At 46.6% G+C, this 26,097-nt stretch overlaps 2 protein-coding genes across 10 annotated transcripts in view; one reads left to right on the top strand and one right to left on the bottom strand.

Moving 5' to 3' along the window:
- USP47 (ubiquitin specific peptidase 47) overlaps positions 1-2,348 on the top strand; it is a gene marked incomplete at both ends in the record, with an annotated part of 110,942 nt that extends 108,594 nt beyond the window's left edge. For all 9 annotated transcript variants that reach the window (XM_080717116.1, XM_080717117.1, XM_080717118.1 and 6 more), the window contains 3 exons: positions 957-1,004; positions 1,091-1,221; positions 2,174-2,348. In XM_080717116.1, the coding sequence (XP_080573242.1) occupies positions 957-1,004; positions 1,091-1,221; positions 2,174-2,348 (354 nt within the window). The remainder of the gene's footprint in view (positions 1-956; positions 1,005-1,090; positions 1,222-2,173) is intronic.
- Positions 2,349-12,207: 9,859 nt separating this feature from the next.
- Positions 12,208-26,097, bottom strand: part of DKK3 (dickkopf WNT signaling pathway inhibitor 3) — a gene marked incomplete at both ends in the record, with an annotated part of 43,744 nt that continues 29,854 nt past the window's right edge. Inside the window, 4 exons of the mRNA XM_080693014.1 lie at positions 12,208-12,424; positions 13,279-13,435; positions 14,539-14,683; positions 15,795-15,887. Of these exons, the coding sequence (XP_080549140.1) occupies positions 12,208-12,424; positions 13,279-13,435; positions 14,539-14,683; positions 15,795-15,887 (612 nt within the window). The remainder of the gene's footprint in view (positions 12,425-13,278; positions 13,436-14,538; positions 14,684-15,794; positions 15,888-26,097) is intronic.

A 26,097-nucleotide genomic window follows, 5' to 3' on the forward strand; every position in this document is an offset into this window, starting at 1 on the left:
TCCCTTAGGGCTCCTCATGCTTTGAAAATTACTTTGGCTCTTAGTCATCCATGCTTGTAATCCCAGTACTTGGGGGGCTGAGACAGAAGGATCACAAGTTTGCACCCAGCCTCAACAACTTAGTATGGCCTTCTGCAGTTTGGCAAGACCCTATTTCATAAAATAGGGCTGGGGGTGTAGCTCAGAGGTAGAATGCCCCTGGGTTCTAACTCCAGTACCACACACAAAAGAAAAGAAACAGTATATAAACTCACAGCCCTAAAAAAAAAAAAAAAAAAAAAAAAACAAGAGCCGAGTGTGGTGGCTCATCCTTATAATCCCAGGCATTTGGGAGGCTCATGCTTGTAATCCTACCTAGCATTGGGAGGTTGAGGCAGCCAGCCTCAGCTACTTAGGCCCTTTGCAACTCAGTGAGACCCTGTTTCAAAATAAAGAATAAAAAATAGGGCTGGGAGTGTAACTCGGAGATAGAATACCCCTGGATTCAATCCCCTGGTACTACCAAAAGAAAAAAAAATTAGAGTTCTCAAGGTTTGGAGGAAATAGGCAGTATCTTATACCTTTGATAAGTAATTTTTTCATGTCAGATAAGCTATTCCACATCTAGGAATTTAATCTTTGAAGTTATTCTGTATCCTATTTTCCTACATAGGCTATATAAGATTATTATATAGAGGTATCTTTAAATAGTTTATTTTAGAAATGTATGAGTGTATTTGTATAGACTGTCTTCAAACCTGCGATCATCTTGTCTCAGCCTACCAAGTAGTACTGATATTACAGATTACAAGCATGTGCCACCATGCATAGTACTTTGTGCTTTTTCTAATAATTTTTTATATCAATTATATGTATTTTTTAAAAAAAAGGTAATGTCTGTTTGTGGGATAAAAGGAAAATAATTCCTAAGCAATTTTATTTTTAAATGCACTTATATAAGACCTTTTCTTTGACAGCTTGGTGAACTCAGTGGAATTCCTTTGGAAGATATTGAATTTGCCAAGGTAAAGTCCTGAGATTGTTTGAATCTATGTAATACATAATAGACATGGCAGTGGCATGATCTAATCATTCATTCTTTTCTCCTTAGGGTAGAGGAACTTTTCCTTGTGATATTTCTGTCCTTGATATTCATCAGGATTTGGACTGGAATCCTAAAGTTTCTACCCTAAATGTCTGGCCTCTTTATATCTGTGATGATGGTGCAGTCATATTTTATAGGTAACATTCCAATGTTTTTGTTGCTTCTAGTAATAAAACATTTTGATATACATAATATCTTGCTTTCTATAAATTTACTACTGTTTTGATATAGGGCAATACTAACCAGTAGAAAGATAGTGAGAACCATACATTATAATTTGAAGTTTTCTAGTAGTCACATTAAAAACAGAAATATAAAACAGAAACAGACCAGGTTAATTTTAATAAAATACTTTTAATCTGGTACATCTAAAAATGTTATCATTGCAACATGTCACTAACATAAAACCTTATTTATGGGATAGTTTACATCTTTTTTCTTTAACTGAGGTTTAGAAATATTGGGCATCATACTTCTAGACACCTTTCCATGCTCAAGAGCTCTAACAGACTCTTTGGAGCCTAGCAGGGATGGGTTCAAATCTAGCTATGTTATTTACAATTGTAAAATGGTAATGATAATATTTTTCTTGTAGGATTTTATGACAGAGCTACTGCGCAGTGCCAGTTATAAGTAAATATTCAATAATGATAGCTATTACTAGTTTAATAATAGCATGGACATTATTTCATTTTGAGAAGTGTGCAGTGTGCTAATAAAATAAACACATTAGAGCCGAGCATGGTGGTGTACACTTGTAATCGCAGCATTCAGAAGGCTGAGACCAGAGGATGGCGGTTCAGGGACAGCTTCATCTACTTGGTGAGGCCCTCTGCAACTTAGTGAGAGCCTGTTTCAAAATAATAAAAAATAGGGCAGGGGGTATACCTCAGAGGTAGAATGCCCCTGGGTTCCATTCCCAGACCCGCCCAAAAAAAAAAAAAAAAAAAACACATTACAAATCTAGGATATCTTAATCACAATCAGATTTTATCACTTTCCTGAAGAGCAATCATAGCAGTCAAACAAATTTAATAAAAAAGACAGTTGGCTAGCTGTTCTAACATATAATTCCTATTTTAAATAAAGGGATAAAACAGAAGAAGTAATGGAGTTGACAGACGAGCAAAGAAACGAACTGATGAAAAAAGAAAGCAGTCGACTCCAGAAGACCGGACATCGTGTAACGTACTCACCGCGTAAAGAGAAAGCACTAAAAATATATCTGGATGGAGCGCCAAATAAAGATCTGACTCAAGACTGACTCTGCTAGTGTAGCATTTTCCCTGGGGGATTTTGGTTTTAAATAGATGGCTCACTACAACTGTGTAGTGCCATTACGGCCGGACATGGTTGGGGTAACCCAGTGACACCAGCACTGATTGGACTGCCCTTCACCAATCAGAAGCTCAGTGCCCAATGGGCCAGTTTTGACTTGGAATCATGTTGTGCACTATAGTCAAATGTACTGTAAAGTGAAAAAGGGATGTGCAAAAAAATAAATAAAAAACAAAAAGCAAAACCTGCTACTAGAAAAGGGGGAAGGGGAATGAGTAAATTTTTATTGCGGACAAATGTGCACATAGCTGCTAGTAAAACTAGCCTCAAACAGGATGCTCATAGCTTAATAATAAAAGCTGTGCAAAGGCCATGAATGAATGAATTTTCTGTTTATTTCACTGATACACACATTACCTCATTGACAATTCAGAAGTAAATGCAAAGTGTTGACTCTTGGAAAGCAGCAAAAAAAAAATAGGAGCTGAAGAAAGAAATTCTTAGAACCAGTTGTAACCCAGAAAAGAATTGTGGAGTTGTGTTTTTATTTGTTTCACTTTTTGCAAAGTATTAAGAACATTTTTCTGGAACATCAAAACATTTCCCTTAGACCACTCCTAGCAGGTGGCAGCTCAAATTGCTGCAGATTTGTAATTATAATTGATTGTACTTAAGTTATGGATGTAGAGAATATGTTTCACTCGTTCATTCAGCATGTAAATAAAGTTATCCTATTGAGTTACCATAGTTGCAGTTCAACTATTTCCCATGGTTATTCTTTTCATATATCATCCATCATGTACATTTGTGCACATTGAAGTTTAGCCGTCTATGTAAATGTAATCTTTGGTGAGGTTCCTCAGTGCTGAGTCTCATAGGATTGTATTTGCTATTGTTAATGAGGTTTTTCTCTTCAGTGGCTTAAATTTTTTTTCTTTGTACTTTTATTTTTGAAGATTTACTTCAAGTTTGAATCTTCTAGAATGCTTGTTAGTCCCATTTTAATTTTTAGAGTCAATTTGTAGTTACATGTAGTTTAACTTTGGGGAAACGTCTTAACATTGAATAAACTTGCTAGTAAGATCAGGTTATGGTACAGACCAATGCGGTCAACAGGATTTCCTCGAAAAGTCTATTAGAATTGGCAAGTTTTTGCTTTGCTAAATAGAACTACAATGAACACAATTCTACATAAATTTTGAAGTACCATCTAATTTATAAAAATAAAGAGATTTTGGTAAAACTTTTTCATGCCAGATGCTGTTTACAACAATGAACATGCCAATAAAACATTTGTTCATTCTGTTGTGTTCTTTTAAGTCATTAAACTTTTATGGATGAAGAATCTGGGTTAAGAATACATTTGTCATCTTTAAATAGAACACTTTGTAACATATATTGAATCATTATATCTCTGGTAAAGATATTTATAGTAAAGTTCTTATAAGAAGTGAAAAGATGAATATCTAACTTTGGGGGATCCTGCCAATATTTCAAAACAGATTTGTATCCTTTTAAGAAAGAAAATAATATTAGCGAGTATTGGCCCAATAGTTAGAATATAATCATTGAGAATCCCATAATGTCTTAAAAGTCTTTTAAAATCCACAAGGGGAGAAAAAATCTTTTCTAAGATATTTTTCTGGCTATTTTTTATTTTGTATAAACTTGCATTCAGCCTAAATTTGAAGTAATTTTCTAAGCTTGCAAGAATGGGATTGGCAGTGTTCTCAGAGGAAAATCTGAAGTGTTTGTAATGACTGTCTTTCTATTCACTTGGATTTTCTGATATAAGGGAAACAGCAAATTGGTTCTGCTACAGATTTGATATATTGGGAGGGGGTGGTATTAATAGGATTTCTGCTTTCAAGGCCTGACTTCTGGCAGCAGGGGAGGCAGACTTAGGAATAAAATGGGTTTGGGGGATACATTTAGTTTTGTTTGGCTTCCTGTTCTCTGTCATTGTAAACTCTTTTCATTCTTCTGCTCCTAGGTTTGTGCCTTCTGCTCTGGTTTCATTGTTGTTTTGTGTTTAACTGCTGCTTCTAATTGAGAGAATATATTTCATTATAGAAAAAAACTAAGAGCTTCTTGCTTTTCAGTGCCTGATTACAGTGAGTGAAAACAGCTTTGCACTTTAATATCAGTAAAGGAGATGGTGAGCTTTTCAAAGTGAATTTGTGGAGGTGAAAAGCGTAGTTTAGCCGAGGGAGGTTACTGGGTGTCAGCCTTCCTTGGTTTCAGAGAATCACCTACAGCCCCAAAGGTAGATCACTGACAGTGTGGATCACCTGCCTGACCCAGGGCAGTGGAGCCTGGTGACCACCTGTCTCCTGAGGCTGAGCCAGGCCATGTGAGAAATTGTGATCCTGCTACCCACAGGTCATACAGGGATTTTGAAGAAATTTAATGTGGCATAGATTAATTTGTGTCATCTACCCTGCCACCTACACACACAAACTGAACCAAGTACCTGCATTTCTGCAGCGGGTGCCGAGGGGAGAGGTGCCTCTGGTCAAAGAAACCAAGGCTGTTGTTTCCAGATCGTGCCATATTTAGTTGATCTACACAGAAATTTTCTAGTTGAAGGTTTGCTTCTCAAACTAAGTGTACGTAAGGGACAATAATCATGATAGATAAACAATATTGTTGATAGATAGAAGCATATACTAGACTATTGATTTCTTATAATGGAAGGTACTTACTTTACAATTATGTGAAGATGGGGAGCACCCAGGCCCCAGCTAAAAAATAAGCAAAATAGCCATTGATTACCAGGTACACTGTTAGGAGTGCTACTGTGGTACACCCACAGGCCAGGAGAGCTACAGCCTTACATGGTCTAAGCTGACTGAGTGCACAGCACTGCACTATTGTTACTAGATCTGGGAGTGACCTGTGAATGTATGGAACACAATAAAGTCTTTTGTTCTGGTTCATTTGCTAATATTTCTTTTTTTGATTGGATGTCATAGTTCCCCCTCTGGATTCTGACCCTTTGTTCAATATCAAGGCCCTAACTCTTATTTGTGACTTTCAAATTGTAGCCTGAAGTACAGAATGTGGAATAGAAGATATTAAGAACTAGCAAATCTTTTGTTTGCTAAATAAAACTATTCCATCCAAGCAATTCTGTGTAATTTTTGAGAAGTCAATATTTTGGTCACTAACAGTCAAAAGCCTCTTAAGGCCATAAATCCTGGTCAAATGCAAAGTGTGTGTGTGTGTGTGTGTGTGTGTGTGTGTGTGTGTGTGTGTGTAAGATTTTCTAGGCTAGTCGATTTTTTTTTTTAACCAAGTATTCAAAGATGGTTTTTACCATGGCCCAAAGGAAGCTCAGCCATTTATTGTGTGTGAAATTGAAAGAATAATGTTCATATGGGGAAAAGGAAGGCTGTGATCATGTGGTTAGATCCATTCCAGTGTGAATTTTCACAACTTGGCTGTCAGAAACAATGAAGGACATTGGACACACTCAAAAATGCATTGAACCGCCGGGCGTGGTGGCGCACGCTTGTAATCCCCGCGCTTAGGAGGCAGAGACAGGAGGATTGCGCAGGTTCGAAGCCAGCCACGCGTGCTGGCTTCAGAGACCCTGTTTCCAAATAAAAATGTAGAAATAGGTCTGGGAGTGTAGCCCGGAGGTAGAAGGGCTTCCAGGAACCCCAGTACCACACACACAAAAAAATGCATTGAAGCATGTGTGGCCATTTAGGGATACCTGCAGCTATCAATCAATAGGAGCCCAGCAAGGAAGGCAAAAGAACATTGGTAGGAATGCTCTGCCCCTCCCCCATGACACCGCTGCCTCTTTCCACCCCTCACCTAATCCATATAAAAACTTAATTTTGATTGGTTAGGAATCTGCCAGGTCTGAAAATATTGGTAAACCCTAGCCTTAAAAGTAAGGACCAAATGCTACCTTCCTTCTTGTTTTTTGTGCTCACAATTCACCTCACTCCATACAAAGGACACACTGTTTTCAGCCTCTTCTATAAGGCTTAAGCAGTCTACTTAAAAAGAGTATCACCTTGTGGAGACATGAATAAGCAACGGTGCCAACTGTTCTGTGGAATTCAGTTTCCCACTGAGAAACGGGCTCTCATCAATCCTCTAAGACAATCTGATATCCAAAGTTTCAGAGCTCTCTGCACTTCTTATGGCACCCACTAGCTCTTTTGTCCCCTGCTGGAAGCAGGAAGGAAGGTGTGTTATCTGCGCTGGTGGTGGGAGAGGGGACATTACTTACGTGAGCAGCCTAACCTGGTCACTGTCAACACTTGTAGGCTGGAAGATAGATTCCCACAGGTCCTCAGCAAAGGACCAGACTCCAGGCAGCACAGTCCCGTGTGAGACTTGACTCTGCCAACCTGGAAACGGATCTTTCCTCTGACATGTGTGCCCCCGTCCCAAGATGCTCAGGTACCTACCAAGTCTTCAACCCCTCATTCCATCTTCCATGCCCTGATCTCTGGAGATGTGGTACAGTCAGAATCCATCTTCTTTGCCTCTCAGTAGCCACTAGGGAACCAAAGAGTTTTCTCTCTGCCTACATGCCGTTCTGCTGATGCTACATCCCCACCTATGGTGCGAGTTTGAGAGCTCTTCAGGGATCCCTGCTTGGAGCCATCCTCATGGGTTTGAGATAAGGAACCAAGTCTAATTAATTCTCCCTTATGCTGAGTTGGGGAGGGGATACTCTGTTTCCCAAACACTGCGCCCTCCCACCCACATTCTGTCCCCCTGCTCTGGCTTCTTTACACAAGGCCATTGTGGTGCTGCTGCCTGTGTGGTGGCAGCTCTTAGTAGGATGAATGAAGGAATCGGCCCTCTGTGCACAGACACCACCCATCTACCAGAAAGTCATCCTTGCTCGTTCTCATCGAGCCTCTTTCCTTGCCACAGTGGCCCCTCACTTCTCTCTTCGACTCTTACTCTGAATCACTTTCTCTTGCTGCTAAGTGGACACTCAAAGCCAGCGGGGCTTTCTGGCTGTTGTGCATCATGCCAATAGCTCTTGTGTCCCAATATTAATGTTTTGGCCTTCAAACAGTAGGTCATAGCAGCTTTATAATAATGTTGCTGATTTGCTTAAAAGTGTCTAGAGATAGGTGAGACCAGCTTTGGTTTCTTCCTCAATGTCAATGACTGACTCTCGGCCTTCGTAACAGGACTCCCAAAGATGTCTATGGCTTAACTCTGGGTTCTGTGAACCTTTTCCTTATATGGTAAAAGAGACTGCAGTTAAGGAGCTGAGCATGGGAAAATTATTCTGGATTATTCTGGTGGGTTCAACCTGATCACATGAGTCAAGTGGAGAACCTTTCACTGCAGAGAACCAGAGTGGTGGCACTGGAGAAGTTAGATTGTTGTTGCTGCCTCTGAAGAAGGGCCCTAAGCCAAGGTGTGTGAGCCACCCATAGAGATAAACAGGAGAACACAGGCAAGGAAACTGAAGCTCCCTGGAAGTCCAAATGACACCCGGAGCACCTGTTCTCAAAGGCAGCAAGCCAGGGAAGGGGGTAAGGGCAGGGCTCTCCTTGCTTGCCTCTGCTTGTGCCCATCAGGGGGGAGTCCTTCCTAGAAGCTCTTTGGCGGCTTTGCCTTCACATTTCTCCCAGCAGTGAGTCCCAGGGCTGTCCATCACTAGCTGGGAAGAACTGTTGAGCCGCAAAGTACCAGTGATTGTTGTGGATGCCTCAGCATGAGCTCTGGACCCAGGGCAGGCAGGAAGATTCAAGAGCCACGCCCCGCTCGGCCCTTGCACTTGCGCTTGGAATTGTGGGTTCCAAATGAATGCTTTGTAAGGCCTCTCATATTTCTGTGACCATAAAAAAGTGGAGCAGGATAATTACTAACATAAAAAGCTTCAGAAAAGGGAGACCTGGTTTTACCTTATTGACCTCCCCCCCGCCCCCTCCTAACGTTGGGTTGATGTAAGTGCTCGATAAATTTTTTGGTTGCTTTTGTTGGAAGAAATATTTTCAGCCTCTTTGCAAAACACTTCAAGTTTACATCCCTTCCAGCCATTGCACGTTACTTGCAGTTTTCTTACCTTCTTGCCTCCTTCCTGCCCAGGGGCCCAGAATACCTTCCTGTTCCCCCTGGCATCCTGATAAACTCCAGTCATCTTTTTTTTTTTTTTTTTTTTTTTTTGTGTGTGTGTGTGTGTGTGTGTACTGAGGATTGAACCAGGGACATTCTACTTCTGAGCCAAACCTCCAACCCTTTTTTAAATGTATGTATGTATGTATTATTATTATTAATAATAATTATTATTATTTGGCAGTACTGCGGATTGAACCCAGTGTCATTCTTCCTCCAGGATACACCCCTAGCCCTACTTTTTATTCTTTATTTTAAGCAGGATCTCCCTAAGTTGTGGAGGGCCTAAGTAGCTGAGGCTGGCCACAAACCTGTGATCCTCCTGTCTCAGCCTACCAAGTACTGGAATTACAAACATGCGTCACCACATCCAGTTTAATTTTATTTTTATTTTGAAACAGGGCCTCACTCAGTTGCTGAGGGTCTCGTTAAACTTCTGAATCCAGCTTTGAACTTCTGATCCTCCTGTCTCAGTATCTGGGAGTACAGATGTACACCACCACACCTGGCTGACTCCCATCATCTTTGAGAGCCAGTTCCCATGCCTGTTCTCAAAGCTGAAAGTTCTGCTCTTAAATTTCCCATCCTCCTCCCCAGACCATGATATCTTTAGGAGAGGGACTCTATCTGAGCCAACTTGCAAGCCCAACACTTAGCACAGCACCTGCTTCTAAGCAGTCTCTCAGTGTAGACTTGCTGATCAGGATGTAAGGATGAAGAGTAGTCCTGATGATTTTTGACACTGACTAGATTAATAGCTCTGTATCTGATCTTAAAATCATCAGTATATATCGGTGAGGTGGCACACACTTGTAATCCCAGTCTTTAAGAGTCTGAGATAGGAGGATCACAGGTTCATGGCCAGCCTCAAAGAGGCCCTCTGCAACTTAGCAAGACCCTATTTTTAAATTTAAAAATTAGGGGTGTAGCTCAGAGGTAGAATGCCCCTGATTTCAATCCCCATTAACAATTAACACACACACACACACACACACACACACACACACACACACACCGTCAGCATACCTTGGGCGTATTGTCGTATTGTACTGGATGCTGTTTTTTATCAGATTCTAGTTTTATCATTTAAATCTTTTTGCAACTTCAGTTTTCATCTGTTAAATAAAATATGTGTGGAATTCAGAGAAGATAGAATGCATTAATACAGGTGGACTGCCAGTCTGAGGCCTGCCACCCTGCTGACCTAAGCATGTAGTAGCTTCATTCATATAGTCTTTGAAGACCTTGTGTTTTTGGCTTGCTATGAATTGGGCAAGAGTCCCCCAAAGTGTCTGGGTGAGTGGCTGGGACCTCAGGGTAGCACTATTGGAGGTGATGGAGCCTTGAGATTTTAGGAGGTGGGGCCAAGTAGGGGAGAACTTAGGTCACAAGGGATTATGGAACGCCAATCTTTTTTTTTTATCCACAGCTATGAAAACTGCAGTGTGGCCTCCACCCATTCCCACCAGGATATGCTGCCTTACCTCTTCCAAAGAACAGGAACCTACAAACTGTGAACCAAAATAACCCTTTTATCTTTTTTTTTTCTTTTTCTGCTGGGTATTGAGGATTGAGTCCAGGGTCAGTCTGCCTCTGAGCTACACCCCCAGCCCTATTATTATTTTATAAACAGAGTCTCACTGAGTTGCAAAGGGCCTCACTAAGTAGTAGCTGAAGCTAACCTCAGCCCAGGTGTGCACCACTATGCCCAGCTCCCTCTCTCCTCTCTCCTCTCTCTCTCTCTCTCTCTCTCTCTCTCTCTCTCTCTCTCTCTCTCTCTCTCTCTCCCCCTCCCCTCCCCTCCCCTCCCCCCTCTTCTTCTTCTTCTTCTTCTTCTTCTTCTTCTTCTTCTTCTTCTTCTTCTTCTTCTTCTTCTTCTTCTCTCTCTCTCTCTCTCTCTCTCTCTCTCTCTCTCTTTTGGTGGTACTGGGGTTCCTGGAAACCCTTCTACCTCCGGGCTAGACTCCCAGACCTATTTTTATTTTTTTTTAATTTGGAAACAGGGTCTCTTAAGCCAGCAAGGCTGACTTCGAACCAGCGCGATCCTCCTGTCTCTGCCTCCCAAGTGCAGGGATTACAAGCGTGCGCCACCACACCTGGCTCCCTTTTCTCTTTTAAAGTTAATCATCTCAAGCATTTTGTTATAGTTATGGAAAGCTGGCTAACATAGGTCCAGAATCCCACTTGATTATAGGAAGCTTCTAAGAAAATACTCACATATATTCCATTTGTTCTTCCAGGAGACAGTGAAGCATTTCCACAATTATGTCCAAAAATGGTTACGATTTCTAAAGTATTTGGAAGCTAAAAGAGGTGTGCTTCAAATGTTTGGAAATTTTGCTTCTATGGAAGAAATCTCTTTTGTACTTTACAATGCAGGTCATTTCTCTTTATTTTTTTCTGGCCAAATTTTTATATTTATTCAAAGATGGAAAAGAAGAAGCCCAAGAACCACAGAAGAATGGTCAAAGTGATTTATGCTTGATCTCTAAATGCAATATATGTGTTTATACATGATTTAAAACTCAGAGAAAGCATGCTTATACAATCATGTTTGACTTTAAAATTTAGTAAGTCCAGACAAATACATGATGGAAACAGTTCCTGACACCTGAATATCATTTGTAGAATGACATCCAGTTCAGTGTTCTCAGTTTGGATATTACAACCATATTTCATAAAACCTGGCTTGGTTTGGTTTTCTCCATGTGGTTGATAATGGTCTTAAGTTGCTGCTAAGTCATTCTGCAAATTTTGTTAATAATCCTAACCCTACAATTACCTAAGTATGTTTTCTGCAAGTGAACTTACATATTATGCTCTAATCGCGTACCTTCAAATTCCTGATGTAAATGCCAAAGGGGATATTGGTCTCCACCAGAATGATGGCTGCCCCACGTGGCTAATTCTAACAGAACCTTACAGAGCTGTGCAAACTATCTGGGCTTAATCCCAGACGTGCCTGCAAGGAAAAATAAGACCTCTTCTCCCTCCCTCTGAGGGTTCTGTTGTGGCGCTGAGGCTGGGGTGGGCGGGGTAATTGGAAGAATACTAGGCTTGGAGTTGCACTTAGGTAAACCCCCGCCAGTCTGGTCTACACTAGCCATGTGACCCAGGCAAGCAGCCTGTGGTCTCAGAGCCTCCAAGATCCTTGAGAGACGAGGAGAATGGTGTCCTCCTCCTGGGCTGCGATGAGCAAATAGATGGTGGGTACGAAGTGCTGTCCTTAACCCGAGGTAGGAGCTGAATGAAAGGGCTAAGTGGGCGGACGCACGAGAAGCAGAGTGAGTAAACATGCCTGTGGGCAGAACTGCATGAAAAGCTCATGTGTTGCATTTTTGCCAGGTTGATGCTTGTAAAAAGCAGGGTACCCTCCACAGTTGCCTAAAACCCACTGTGGGCAGACTCGACCTCATTTTCTATCCCCTCCCTTCAAGCAATTCTCAAATCAGCATAGAACGAAATGTCTGCCAACCTGCAGAAACAAAGAGGCTGGTGATCTGGGGCAGCTGGGCTCTGCCCTCACCCTGCCAGGCTCTGCCTTTCCAAGCATGGCGATGCAAGGAGAGCAGCCGGGGACAGCCAGACAAACGCACAGCACCTCATTTTGTTACACTAGGAGAGACATTTACTGGGAAGAGGGCATGGGGAGAAGCCTGGCCAGCCCACACCTAGGGACACATCCGGGGAAATAAATTAGCTATATCTATTGCACGTCTACCCGCAGCATCGGTCTGGATCTAAATCTCTTCTGCCCCCAGCAGGTCAGTGGCAGCGGGCTCCTTGAGCACCATCTCCTGAGTCAGGCTCCTCTCCAGGTCCTCCAGCTCCTGGCGCACCTCCTCCATCAAGCCGCCATCTTCATACACGTCAGGGGCCTCCCTGGGCAGCAGGCTCTCTCCCTCTGGGTCACGGCTGCCGGTGAAGGCCGGCTTGCACACATACACCAGGCTGTGACTGGACAAAGATGGGGCTGTAGTTTGGCCCAGGTCCTCCCCAGGGGTCAAAGCCAGTTCTTCGCATAAGGGACCTGCATGTGAGACCCTGGGCCACCACCTCTGTGGACCTCCCAGCCTCATCTGACCTCATGGCTCTTTGACAGTCTCCTTTCCTGACAACATTGTCTACCTTAAGATGGCTGACGGAAGTCCAACTGGGAGAACATCCTGGAGGGGCAGCAACCCACTCCAGCTGCAGTCCTGTCTTCCTGTGCCTCACTCGGGCTTTGCAGCTGGAGACAGGCCCCAAGGACACTGGCGATGGAGAGTTCAGGGCCACAAGATGTCCCCTCAGTTCCCTGCCCACCTGGTCCTCGAGGCAGGAGGAGGCCTGAGAGGGTGTGTCTGGCCACCCAGTGTGCTATACAAGGGGAGCCCGGCCTCTGTGGGGAGTGGGTCTGTGTGTGTGCCCCTCCACCATGGGTTTTGCTGGGAGAGAAGGTGGAGTAGAGGCTGCTGAAGGGACAAGAGGCACCCTGTCACCACAGGTGTCCTCCTAGGTCTGCCAGTGCCATCTCTGGGTGTTCACCACTGTAATGGGCCCGAGCTTCCTCCTCAGCCCTCAGCTCTTCTCTGTACCATCTCCCCAAGTTATGCAGCCTCAGTCACTACCAATGAGAACAAGTGAGGACCCCCTGAGCCCCGACCTCTAGATTGTAGGTGAAACCCTTCTGCCTGGATGAGCCAAGCACAGCTCTAGTTACACCTTCTCTACGCAGAATCCACCCTCCTCTGGCACAAGTGCTCCCTCTCCTGAGTCCCCACTGAGTGGAACCACTACTGTAGCCCACTCCAGGGAGAGGAGGGCCTCACCTGTGGGGCTGGCAGAGGAGGCCGCTGGCACAGGGGCACCGGTCCAAAGCACCTTCGGGCTCCAGCTGCCAGGTGATAAGGTCCAGGAGTCGGCTGGCAGGGTCATGGCAGAGCTCTCCCTCCACAGGCAGGGGTGTGCACACGGGGAAGAGCAAGCCTGGAACCAGCCAGAGTCAGCACAGTGGGAGGCAGCCCCACCTCCACCCCAAAGTGAGGTCAAGCCCAAAGGCGTGAGATGAGAGGGAAGGAGAATGCAATAGCCGTTCCAGAGGGAGTGACCGGTGAGGACAGGCAGGCGGGAGGTCGGCCTCGGGAGGTGAGCTAGACTTGACTTTTTTGTATTGTGCTGAGGATTGAACCCAGGGGCATTCTACCTCTAAGCTATATCCCCAGCCCTATTTTATTTTTGATTTTGAAACAGGGTCTTGCTAATGTGCTCAAGATCTAAGTTGCTGAGGCTGACTTCAAACCTGTAATCCTCAGGTCTCAGCCTTCTGAGTACTGGTATTACAGGCATGTACTACCAGGCCAGGACATGAGCTCAGGGTCAAGGGCCAAAAAACCTGGAGATATTCATTGGAACCGGGGAGGCATTGAGCCTGGCACAGAACCAACAAAGGCCTGGGGTCAGCACGGAGGGAAAGCTGCACCAGAGAGTGGAGGGACAGGACGGCAGGTGAGGCCTGAGAGTCTGAGTCTGACTGCTGTGGGCAATCAGTGGACGGAGCTACTGAGGAGCCCAGAGGAGCAGCCTTCCATCATGGCCTACAGCATGCCCCAGAGGCAGCAGGTCCTGGAGCACCAATGGGGCCAGGAAAGGCAGCGCTGGGAGGTGACTCAGGAGACCTGCTTCACCACATTGGTGGGAGCAAAGAGGCCCGTGGGCAGCCTCACCCAGGAGAGGCAGAGAGGACAGAGGCCGGGAGTAGAAGGGAAGGAGGGCAAGGAAGGTGGGCCAGGGCTGCCTTCAGGGCCTGCAGCGTGGTGGTGAGGGGATGCTGTAATCACACCCATGTAGGCGTCTTCCCCTGGCCCTGGGCTCATGCATCCCAAAAGAATTTGACTTTTCTAGGCATCAGTAAAGAAGAAAAAAAAAAAAGATGTTCTTCCCACTCAGGCAGATTGTGGAGCTGGGACACACCCTGTGAGCACTTGATGTGAGACTCTGAAAAGGTGTGGGCGGCATGGCTCTGGCCCAGCAGGCCCAGTCTGGTGGAACTTGACACCAGCTTCCTCTGCACCTAGAGGGGGCCTACCCACCTCTCTGGAAGGCGCAGCACAGTCCTGGCTGGCAGTCCCTCTGGTTGTCACAGATGGTTCCGTTGCTGCCTCTGGTGGCCTTTTTGGTACAGTGACCCCAGACGCACAGCTGGTCTCCACAGCACTCGCTGTCCCGGGTGCAGAGCTGCAGAGAGGTGAAAAGACATGAGAGCGCGGTGGCTCATGGCCCTGGGAGACTGGCCCAGCCCAGAGATGCCACAGGTGGGTTAACCCACCTCCTCTGCTGCAGAGGGCAGATTGGTCCTGGGTGAGCGAGCTGTAGTGGAAGTCAAGGGGGTCAAGGTGGAGCTTGACAGTCAAGACTCCAGGGGTCAGAGCCCTGGGAAAACAGCACCCAAGGAAGCAGGAATTTGAGTCTTTCTGCACAGCTCAAGAATTGGCAAAGAACACCTGGGTATCTTTGGGGTGTCCCCTTTAACTAGACCCCTAAGTCAGAAAGGAAAATGGCTCCAGGCTCACATGATGCTAATGAGCTGAGTCAAGGCTCAAGCCAGGAAGGCCCAGAATGGGGATGGCCCTTGGGTGCCAGGGACCCGGAGCCTCACAGGGAATGGCAAGTGGACAGCAAAGTGGGGTGCCCATGATGTGGGGCAGGTGGGGAGTGCCCTGTTGGATGGGGCCAAGTGGGGTGATAAGAGTACCATTATTTTCCAAACTTACTACTGTGCTGTGTTATTGCTGTAAGAAGAAAAGTGAGAGAGAGAGAGAGGCTCTGAGCCATGGCTTCCTTCAAAATGTCTGCAGGTGGCAGCAAGCATCTTCTTTGCCATGGCCTCATGTTTCTCAGGGAAACCTCCACTAGGGGGAAGCTCTAGCCTCTTCCTGGCTCCTCCCTCTGCCTACTTACTGGGCAGACTGGGAGAGAGATGCGGGGTGGGCTGCATGTCTTGGGAAGGGGAGGGGCTGCAGCGTGATGCTGTGTATATACTAGGACATGTTGTTCCCCAGGAAGGGACAGGCACAGGGCCTCCTCCACTCCTCTCCTTCCTCTCCTCTGTTATCCACGAGGCAGACACTATGACCAGATATCCCAGGCAGGCAGGGGTGACCGTGGGCCTGCGGATGGCTTCCTGAGATCCCAGACTGTGATGATCCTGGACAACCCAAGAGTCGGATCCTGCCCCATCCTCGAAAGGCTCTTCTAGACAGCTCAGCTGAGAAGCCCTGGGGATTCTGGCCTCCTCTGGGTCCCCATGACCCTGGTGCTAGCCCTAGAGGCTGCTGTGCACCCTCACCGTCTGCTGGTCTCGGCATGGCTGGCAGGTGTACTGGAAGCTGGCAAACTGGCAGTACCTGGTAGGCCCGCAGTCCTCATCAATGATGCACTCCTGCGGGAGAGAGGAGGGCGAGCTTGGTCAGTGCAACAGACCCATGGTGCCCCAGAAGGCAGACGCCCCATTTTATCCCAGTCTTAGATGGAACCCAGGCCTGGGATGCTGGGGAAAGGTGTGCAGACCTCAGCCCCTCCTAAACTGGCCCCCTGAGCTAAGGATCCCATATCCCTCACCCCAACCCGCACGCCCAGGCTGTCCTTCATCATGGAGCACATGGCTTTAATAAAAAGTGCTAATGAGCTCCAGGCCTGGATGGCTGCACAGGAAGTGCTGGAGGCCAGACCGGCAGGCCCTGGTGCCTGCCCCCAAAGCTGCAGTGGAGGGGACCCCTCTGCAGGTCCTGAGGCACGGGTTCTGGCTGAGAGCAAAGGCAGCTGCCAGTTTTGAGGTGGGGAGAGAATGCAGAAAGCTGCCTGCCAGCCCTCGTGTTCCAGCCAGATGCCAGCTCCACTGGGGGGAGAGATGAAATGGAAGAGAAGGGGGAAGAAGAGCATCTGTCTGCCTGAATCACAGCTCCACTCATGCTCGGGCCTCAGCACTTGCAGCTTCAAAGCAGGAAAACGCTGGCAGGAGAGGAGGCGCAATGGTGCCAGACTTGGAGTCCAGTCTGCTCGGTGATTCTCCCAGCAGGTGGCAGCAGGGATTGCGGTCCTTACATCACCAACAGGGAAATGGCAGTTCAGAGAGGGGCCAAGGGGTAGTTCAGGGTAGAAGGACACTTTCCACTGGCAACCTGGGCAGAGGGAGCTCAGGTCTCCGGGTGCTGCAGCCAGAGATGAGTAGGGCTTTCCTAAGGTCTGGGGCTCCCGAAAACTCTCCGGGAAGGTGCAGCAAGTGGGACCTGCCTCCCCGCTGTCCATACTGAACACAAGTGTAGAGCCAGACCTGAAAAAGCCCGGATGGGCAGGCCTGGACCTTGGTGCCAGGGTTGGTCTCCACATCTGCTCTTGGAGCTCAGGCAGTAGTGCCAATAGGTACCATGGGGTCTCTGGGACCCTGAGCATTGGGGGAGGCAGAAAGACCCTGAAATGGGGCTTTAAGATTGGGAGATACCAGTGTCCTTGGTCCAAGTCCTGGTGTCCCCCAGCCAAGCCCGCAGGGTCTGGGTCAGGGCAGCTGCAGGCAGTTGCAGGCTCAGGCCTGGCACCTGAGTGCTCACCAAGCAAAGCTCGCCCAGGCAGGAAGGCCAGCTGTGCCACTGGACACCACCTCCTGCCAGAAGGTGACAGGGAAGAGGAGGCACCATTGCCGTCAACACCACAAGGTGCTGCAGCTCAGCAACCCAGCTCTCCCTCCCGAACACAGCAGCTGATGCCTCTGTTGTGTCTCTCCCAGGGGCCTTAAAATGTCAGGAATGATGCCATCACTGTTTTTACTGGAGAGAAACCAGGCTTTGAGGGGGATGGCCCACGTTAAAGATTGGAGCTGGGGACTGGACATTTCATCTGCTTGAACCAGGACCCCATAAGAGCAAGAGAAGTCCAGCCATTCCTCATTATCCACAGGGAATAGACTTCAGGGCCCCCACAAATACCCAAATCCGCAGGTGTTCAAGTCCCTTATATAAACACTGTACAGTTTGCACATAATGTACACATATCCTCCCTTACACTTAAAACCATCTCTAGATTACTCACAATACTTAATACAATGTGGGTGCTATGCAAATAATTATTTTGCTGTCTTGTTTTAGGAATCATGACAAGGACAAAAGGCTGTTTGCGTTTGGTACATTGTTTAAAAATACTTTTGATCCAAGGTTGTTTGCATTTGTGGACGTGGAGCCAGAGGATACAGAGGGCGGACTGCAAATCACAAGACAGTCTTTGTCTCAGCCGACCCCACCCTCTTGTACACAGCCTGAACTCAGGCAGTTTAGCTGGAAGCTTGCTGACATTTCTTCTAAAGCACAAGAGCCAGAGAATGGAGTGGGAGGAATGACATTTGGGAGGGAGGAAGGGCCTACAGGCCTTGATCCCTTTTCTGAATCTGGCTACATTCTGAGACACCGAGGACCCAAAGATGAGTATGAGGAGGTTCCTGACTTCAAAGACTTCCTAATTCAACTGGGGCAAAAAAAGAAAGAAAGAAAAAAAAAAAAGGCAATAAAAGGAAACATGGCAGAATAGGAGAAAGAGGGTTCAGAGAAAATTTACAATAATAGAAATATTTTTGCCTCTTCAAGACCTAGAATAAGATGTTCATCCTCACCAACACTTAAAAATTCAGCTTAAGAGAAAAGAACGTAATTTTTTTTCACTTAGAACAGAAAAAAAAAAGTAAGAGGCTGATCTAGGGATGGGGAGGGAATGGGGTGGAATTGGGTAGGGGTTAAATCAGTGATATGTACATGTATGTACACACAAGTTTTTTTTACCCCAATATGATGTATGAATATAATGCACCAATAAAAAATTTTAAAAAGAGGCTGATCTGTAGCAGGCACAATAATGCTCCCTCACTAAGATATCCACATCCTCCTCCATGAACCCTGTGGCTGAGTTGCTTTGGGTGGTAAGTGGAAAGATAAAATCAAGGTTACTAAGCAGCTCACCTAGAGATAGAGAGTGGCATGGGTTACCTGAGTGCACCCATTGTAACCCTAAGGGGCTTTAAAAACAGAAAGAGAAATAGAAGGAGGGTCAGTGTCAGAGTGATGTCACACAGACATCGTAACAGCTCCACCGTCCTCCTGGGTTCAAGGATGGAAAGTGCCACAGTCCAAGGAGCCTTGGGGCCTCTCACAAAGAGGGTGCCCCTGCCCACACTGTAGTGCCAGCCCTGTGAGACCCAGATGGACTTCTGACCTACAGAAGCGTAGTATAATAAAGCTGATTTTATTTATAATATTATAACTATCTTACTTAACATGTTTATCTATTTACTTATTATGGTAATAGTGATTACCCAGGGACATTCTACCTCTGAGCTATACACCCAGCCCCTTTTTATTTTTATTTTTTTAAATTTTGAACAGGGTCTCACTAGGTAACTGCATGCTCAAACTTAACAATTCTTCTGTCTCAGTCTCCTAAGTACTGAGATTACAAGCGTGCACCACCACAGAAGCCCGGCTTCTGTGTTGTTTTAAATCACCAAAGTTGTGGTAATTTGTTATGGCATCAATAGGAAACTAATATAATATCCAGTGTTGGTAGGAGTTTGAGAAAATGGGCATTGCCTGGTGCTTTAAAGGTAATTAGAATTGAACTTGAACTTTGGGGGGGGGGTAGGCAATTCATCAACATCTATCAAAAAGCTTAATGTATCTCTCTTTTGACTGAGTAATCCTTCCAGGTGTCTAATGCTCAGAAATAATATTTTTTTCCTAAGTGAAAATATCTGCACACAAATATTCAGTAGGTTAAACTGATGTAGTATCTGTAATCTGGACCAATAGAAATGCCCAATGAGAGAGAACTGATCAACACACAGGCATTTCATGGAGAAATGTCTTTGTATGGATACTAAAAAGAATGAAAGCTGGGCATGCTGGTGAATACCTGTAATCCCAGTGCTTGGCAGGCAGAGATAGGAAGATTGCAGATTTGAGGCCAGCCTCCATAATTTAGCAAGGCCTTCAACAACTTATTAAGACCCTGTTTCAAAATAAAAAGCAAACAAGGGTGGAGGTGTAGTTTGGAGGTAGAATGCCCTGGGGTTCAATCCCCAGTACAAAAAAACAAACAAAAGAAAAGAAAAGAAAAGAAAAGAAAAGAAAAGAAAAGAAAAGAAAAGAAAAGAAAAAGAATGATGTGGTTCTTTGCAGAGTGATTTCTATAATACATCATGTTATGAATAATGCCATACATGTGTCTGTGTCTAGATCATTTGTTGTCACTGGCAAACAAGTTATGAAGTGCTGGTCCTTAGCACTGATTTGGAAACCAGAGAAAAGAACATACACATTCCAGAAATTTGGCTTCTCAATTTCCAAAAGTTTTTGTAGATGGGGGAACTCTCACTATATACTTGCAGGTCAGTAATAAGAACCAATGAGCTAGACACTTTCTGCACCAATCCCCAGGAAACTCTGCTATTTACAATTAAATAAGAAAAGTGGGCCTTCGTCCTCAGGAAGAGCTTCCTTTCCCCAATGGGCTGCTACACATGGCACAGCACTTCCTGCAAGGCCATGGGGAAGCAATTCATGCCCCTTCCCTGGTGCTGGGAATTAAGCCCAGGGGCCCTCGCCCATTAAGCTACCCGCTGCCAGCCCTTTTTAGTTTTTATTTTGAGACAGGGTTTCACTAAGTTACTCATGCTGGCCTCAAACTTAGGATACTCCAGGATCAGTTTCCTGAGTCACTGGAATTATAGGCATGTGCCACTGTTCCTGGCTGGAACTATTCATTTTTTTTTTTTTTCAAAGAATGGAAAAACTGGAGGGCACAGAAACTTGTCATAGACTTCTGAAAAACTGAAATATATTAAAGTTACTGGTTTCCCTTGCTGACATGTTTTTGATACCTCTAAGAGCCCCAGTAGGCTAGTTCCACCTGACATTCCATCAAGAAAACTCAGTGCTTTTGTTACCGTCTAGCCTACAGTTTGCTTGGTGTGAACTGAATAGGTGGGGAGAGAGGACGTGCGTCATTGGACCCCCACCAAAGCCTAAGCCACAGTACTAAAGAAGCCTGGGCACCCACTGGGCACTGGCCAGCTGAGCTGAGATCTGCACAAAGAGGCCTGGGAGGGTGGAGCGAGGCTGCTTCCCATTTGGAGGCCACAGAGGCTGTGGTTGGCCTTGTTTAATGAGGAGCAGGCACTACACAGGGCCTGCTACCTCTCAGTACTGGAGGGAGGACTCCATTCGACATGGAGTCTAAACAGAAGATCACACCAAGGGCAGGATGTGGGGCCTAGCCAGAGCTGAGCAGCGGGAGGGGTGAGATGTCACATCAAGGCCTTCAGAGGCTACAGTGGCCATCTACCTCGTCCATCATGAGGCCCTGGCATGAGGGCTGCCAAACAGCACACATTCTCCCTAACCTCCCCCCATGTGGTTATTATCCCCAACTCACAGATGTGGAAACAGGCATAAGGCAAAGGACCTGCCCTCTGGCTAGTCAGAGGTGGCATTGTGCACCCCTAAAGATCCCTGAGGCTCTTTCCTCTCTTCTGGGAGATCATCATTTTACTCTTCAGCCCAGCAGAGCTTGCCTGGGACAGGGTTCTGGGCCCCACACATATTCAGAAACACAAGGCCAAGGCCAAGGCCAAGGTTGCAGCCCCTGGTGTCCAGGCATAAAAGTCATTAGGGCTGAATGACAAAAGCCAGCCACAGGAGTCTCAGGGCTCCTCTGCAGTTGGGCCAATCCCGGTCTGTCCCTCTCCTCTCTCTCGACCTGACAGACAGCCCAGAAGCTGGTCATCAGGACTGCAGCCCTTCCCAGGATGGTTTCTTTGTTGTCCCAAGAAGGGAGCTATATTTAGAAAGCTCAGAAGCCAGCAGGGAAGTGAGAATGGGAAGGCAGCACAGATTTGGCAGGCACAGGACACCCGGCCTGGAAACTGCCCTGACAGCATCATGAGATAATGGAAAATGGCAAAGGAGCCCTTCTGCGTCTTTGATTTTTCCAGTTCAGAGTTTATCAGAGGAGGGAGGCTCCGGGGAAGCAGAAGCCAAAAGTTGGAAGAGCTGGACAACAGCAGAATCCTTGCAGGGTTGTCCCAGGCATCTGTGTGGAGCTAGAGGCACATGGCTTCTACTGATCCATCTCTATTTTGCCGATGAGAAAAACTGAGCCTCAGAGTCCAAGTCATCAGTGGGGAAAGACTAAGATTTAGACACAAGTCCCTAAGACCCCCAAGCAGTCACTCTCCATATGTACCCTATTACCTCAAAATGCCCCACATGGATTTGTGTCCCCCAAAATTCCTCAGTTGAAGTTCTAAACCCTAATGATTCAGAATGTGACCTCTTTTGGAGGTAGGGTCATTGCAGATGCAATTAATTACAGTGAATTCCAATATGACTGCTGTCCTTTTACAAAGGAAAAATCTAGACATGCATGAAGGAAAGATGATGTAGAGAGACCCAGAGAGAAGATGCCATCTACACGTCAAGGAGAGGGGCCTGGAACACGTTCTGCCCTTACAATGAAACAACCCACTGAAATCTTGACTTTGGACTTCTGTCCTCCAGAACCATGAGAGGATAAGTTTCTCCTTAGTGACACAGTTTGTGGTACTTTGTTACAGCAGCACCAGTACACTTATACACACTCCTTCCCTCCAAAGAAACCAGTTACCCATATCTTCATACACATTCAGCTCTGTTCCTAAGCATTCAGTTTCCTGCTGCTGGAAGCAGACAGAGGGCTAGTGGTGAGACATGAGCATATTCCAAAGGATGTAAAACCTCAGGTCCAGAACAGGGTTCCCTGGCTGAGACCATGATCAACCAGGGGGTACCAGGCTTCAGCACCCTAGCCCTGCATGCATTCTGTCTTCTCAGAGTTTTGGTGGAGCTGGTTGTCTGAGGCTGGCCATTTCTTGGTGTGGAGGTAGTATTAGGCCATTAATTATCCCAGGATGAGCAGACAGACTGTAGGGGTGGAGTGAACAAGGTCCCAGTTCTCTCACGACCTAGGGCATTACTCCCAGGACCTCAAATATAGCTAGAGTGCCATCATCGCAATAGTTCAGGAATGTCCTTTTCTCCACTGATCCCCACACTCTATGGCTGTATTAGTCACGTTGCTGGGTTGCTCAAGACTGCACAGTGTGAGTGACTCTAGAGTCAGATGGAGAGGAGACATAGCCTTTGGGGTCCATATCTGAGTTCAAGGACAGGTGTACTTAAAAGCCAATGATCCTGGGCAAACCATAGAGCATCTTTATATCTCAGGTTCTTTATCTGTAAAATGCGGAACCTCATGAGGCTGCTGGTCAGATTAAACGAGGTGGTCTGCTCATGGTGCCTCCAACCACTTACCTCCTCAAGTGCTTTTCTATCTGCAGCACCTAGCTCAGGGCAAGAGATCAAGGATGGAACTCAGGTTCAATTGAGTTTGTTTTTTTTTTTTTTTTTGTAGTACTGGAGATGGAACTCTGGGGCATTCTACCTCTGAATTACACCCCCAGCCCTATTTTTTATACTTTATTTTGAAATAGAGTCTCACTGAGTTGCAAAGGGTCTCACTAAGTAGCTGAGGCTGTCCGTGAACCTGTCAACATCTCAAGTACTGAGATTACAAATGTGTACCACCACATTCAGCTCACATGTGCTTTTTTTTTTTTTTTTTTTTTTTTAACAGGCTACTGTGACTGGCTTTATTTTGAGGTCAAGGAAGGAATCCCACAAATGGGGAAAATCTGACTTGGTAATCTTTAGAATAAAGGGGAGGCTGCCTGCCACCATCCCTCAGGGGTCCTTCCTAACTTCCTAACCCCCAGCCTGGTGAACCTTGCTCTCTCTCAGTGGGCAGAGCTCCCTCCTGCCCTATGTTGGCTTACCCTCTGCCTCTGCCTGGGCCCCAGGCCAGCAACCCCCCACCACCACCACCACCAGGGTTTTCCCTATCTCCATAAAGCCCTGGGTTGGGGTCAGGTGCAGTACTGCCCCCTGACCAGGACCTTGCCAAGTGGCATCATCTCATAGTCCATTTCCTGGTCTACAGGGAAATTGGGACTTTCTTGTTCACTTTGGAAGATGGTGTGAGGCGCAGCTGAGGAGGATGGGTGGGGCCTAGGCTCCAGAATAGTTTGCGATGTGCTTGTGTATTTTCTTGCCCTTTGCTTGCCTGCTTGTCCGCCTCAGTGCCTTGGCCAGTCCTGGGCCCTTCTGCAGCTCTGTGCACTGTCCTCCTCCTCTTGTCTTTACCATAATGGCAGGCCCTAGGACATTGTGTTATGCAGTTTATGTTATAGTGAGAGGGGGAGCCCTGGTGCAAGCCTGATGTCTCAGGCCTTTTCAGTAGAAAAAGTACTCAATTGAAGCCGGGCATGGTGGCGCACACTTGTAATCCCAGCATTGGGGAAGCTGAGACAAAAGGATCTGGGTTCTCAGCCAGCCTCAGCTACTTAATGAGGCCCTCTGCAACTTAGTGAGACCCTGTATGAAACATAAATAATGAAAAATCAGGCTGGGGTTATAGCTTAGAGGTAGAATGCCCCTGGGCGCCAACCCCAGTACCACACACACAACAAAAGCCCATGTGTCTGGAACACAACAGGTGTCTCGGGTTTTCCTGGACAGTTTGTATTGGAAACTGTCTGCCAGGCCAGGGTGGTGGGCAGCTTCTCAGGGGTCCCAGTCTGACCCACACTGTAGCGGCTGACCTGTGAAAAAATCCAGGCAGGCGCCAGGAGCTGACGCCAGCTCTTATCCTGAAGCACTAGCTCTACAAAAGCTGGGGTTGCCCCCACCAATTCTCTCCTCCCAGAGTCACAGAGCCAGAGAAGAGGGAATGTGAGCCCAGCTGGGGGGCTCAGCACAATGAGGGGTGGAGTGAGCCATCCCCACCCTCAGTGCATGGTCACTCGGGAAATACTCTTGGAACTCTCTCTCTCTCTCTCTCTCTACTCTCTCTCTCCCTCCTCCAGTATAACTCAGCTCAGGACCTGTGCTCCCCTGACAACTCTAACACACACACACACACTCTCACTCTCTCTCTCTCTCTCTCTCTCTCTCTCTCCTCCCACCACTACCTCTCCATTGCCCAGGGAGCCCATTGCATTGCTCCCATGCTTCCAGGAGTGGAAATGAGCTTTGTTCCACAGAAAACCCTGTTCCTCCTTTAAAACCTTGTCCCGCTGCCAGGCCACAGAGCGCAGCCCTGTGCACACGAAGCTTCTCAGCACATTCTTTGAGCCTGAACACTCAGCACTTCCTCTGGAGAACTTATATCCACCCACCCAGAGCTGATTCCAAAAGAAACCTCTCCACGTGCCCAGGTCTACTCAGCTGTGTGCCTGGATGGGCGCAGTTGGGAGGAGCTGCTCCAGGGTCTTCAGCTGGGCACAGCCCCAACCTCCTGTCCAAAGGCACACAGGGGTAGTCCACTGGGCCTCACCTGGCTCCGTCTGCTCCAAGCATACCCAGTATTCTGCTGGTGCTCTTCAAGCAGAAGACCAGAACGCAGACAGAACTTGAGGTCCAAATTCAAGGAAAGTGCTATAGTGGCCCTCCTGCATCACTCCCAGGTCCCCCATATGGAATAACACAGTCCTGCTCACCATCACTCAAAGTCACCTGTCAGATCACCTCTTAGTTTTGCGGCCTCAGAGTAGGATTGCCAGAATTATCAAGTAAAAGACACCCACTAAAATTTAAATTTCAGATAAAAAATGAATAATAATTCAGTATATTCTGCCCCAACTATTGTGTGGGACAGAATCATACTAAGAATTATTTTAATGTTACACAGTATTTTACCTGCCAATCTGATCAACAGGGGAAGGCTCTGTGGGTGTGTTTCTTGGAAAGGGTGGGGTTGGTTTTGGGCAGGAAGACAAGGCTGAGGAGCCGTTGGCCAGAGGACACCATGAGGTGGCCTCCATGTCAGCCATGAAAGCAGCCAGTGAGGACATCAGGGAGCCATCTCCCGACCTTGGGCCTGTGGCTAGGCACAGAAGATCCAGCATTCCAAAAAGGAAGGCCAAGAAGGGCGGCCCCACCACTTCGCCTCACCTGGACTTCAGGGGGCTCTGCTGTAGGCACAGCTTCTGTATTTGGAGAAAAGTCATCTGATTCTTTTTGACGACAATGACTATAACAAAACAATCACTGCCATAGCAGCCGACATTTACAGTACGCTTCCTATCTGCCAGAGCTGTCCTCCATCCTAAGTATCAACCCATGTAATCTTCAAAACAATCCACGGACACTGGACTGAGTACAATGATTCAACAATTCATTAATACCTTTATTGTTATCCCTTTCTGTTTTACATACAAGAAAACTTAAGCACAGAAATGCTAAGTAGCTTGCCCAAAGTCACACAGCTAGCGAGAGGTGGAGCTGGGATGTGAACCCAGACCAGCTGCTTTTAACACTAGATCAGACACTTGATGGGGACGAGGGCCAGGAAGACGTCCCAGGCTGAGCATCCCCATTGGCCTTGCCCTTCCCCACCAGCCCCTCTGGCAACGAGCCTTTTCGTATATAAAAGGACAGCAACAGAAGTGAGGAGCAGAATCCCTTGTACAGGACACAGTCTGGATTTGGAATGTTCCCCAAAGGCCCATTTGCTGAACC

Source organism: Muscardinus avellanarius, assembly GCF_963383645.1.
Source record: "Muscardinus avellanarius genome assembly, chromosome: 1".
NCBI classification, from domain to species: Eukaryota; Metazoa; Chordata; class Mammalia; order Rodentia; family Gliridae; genus Muscardinus; species Muscardinus avellanarius.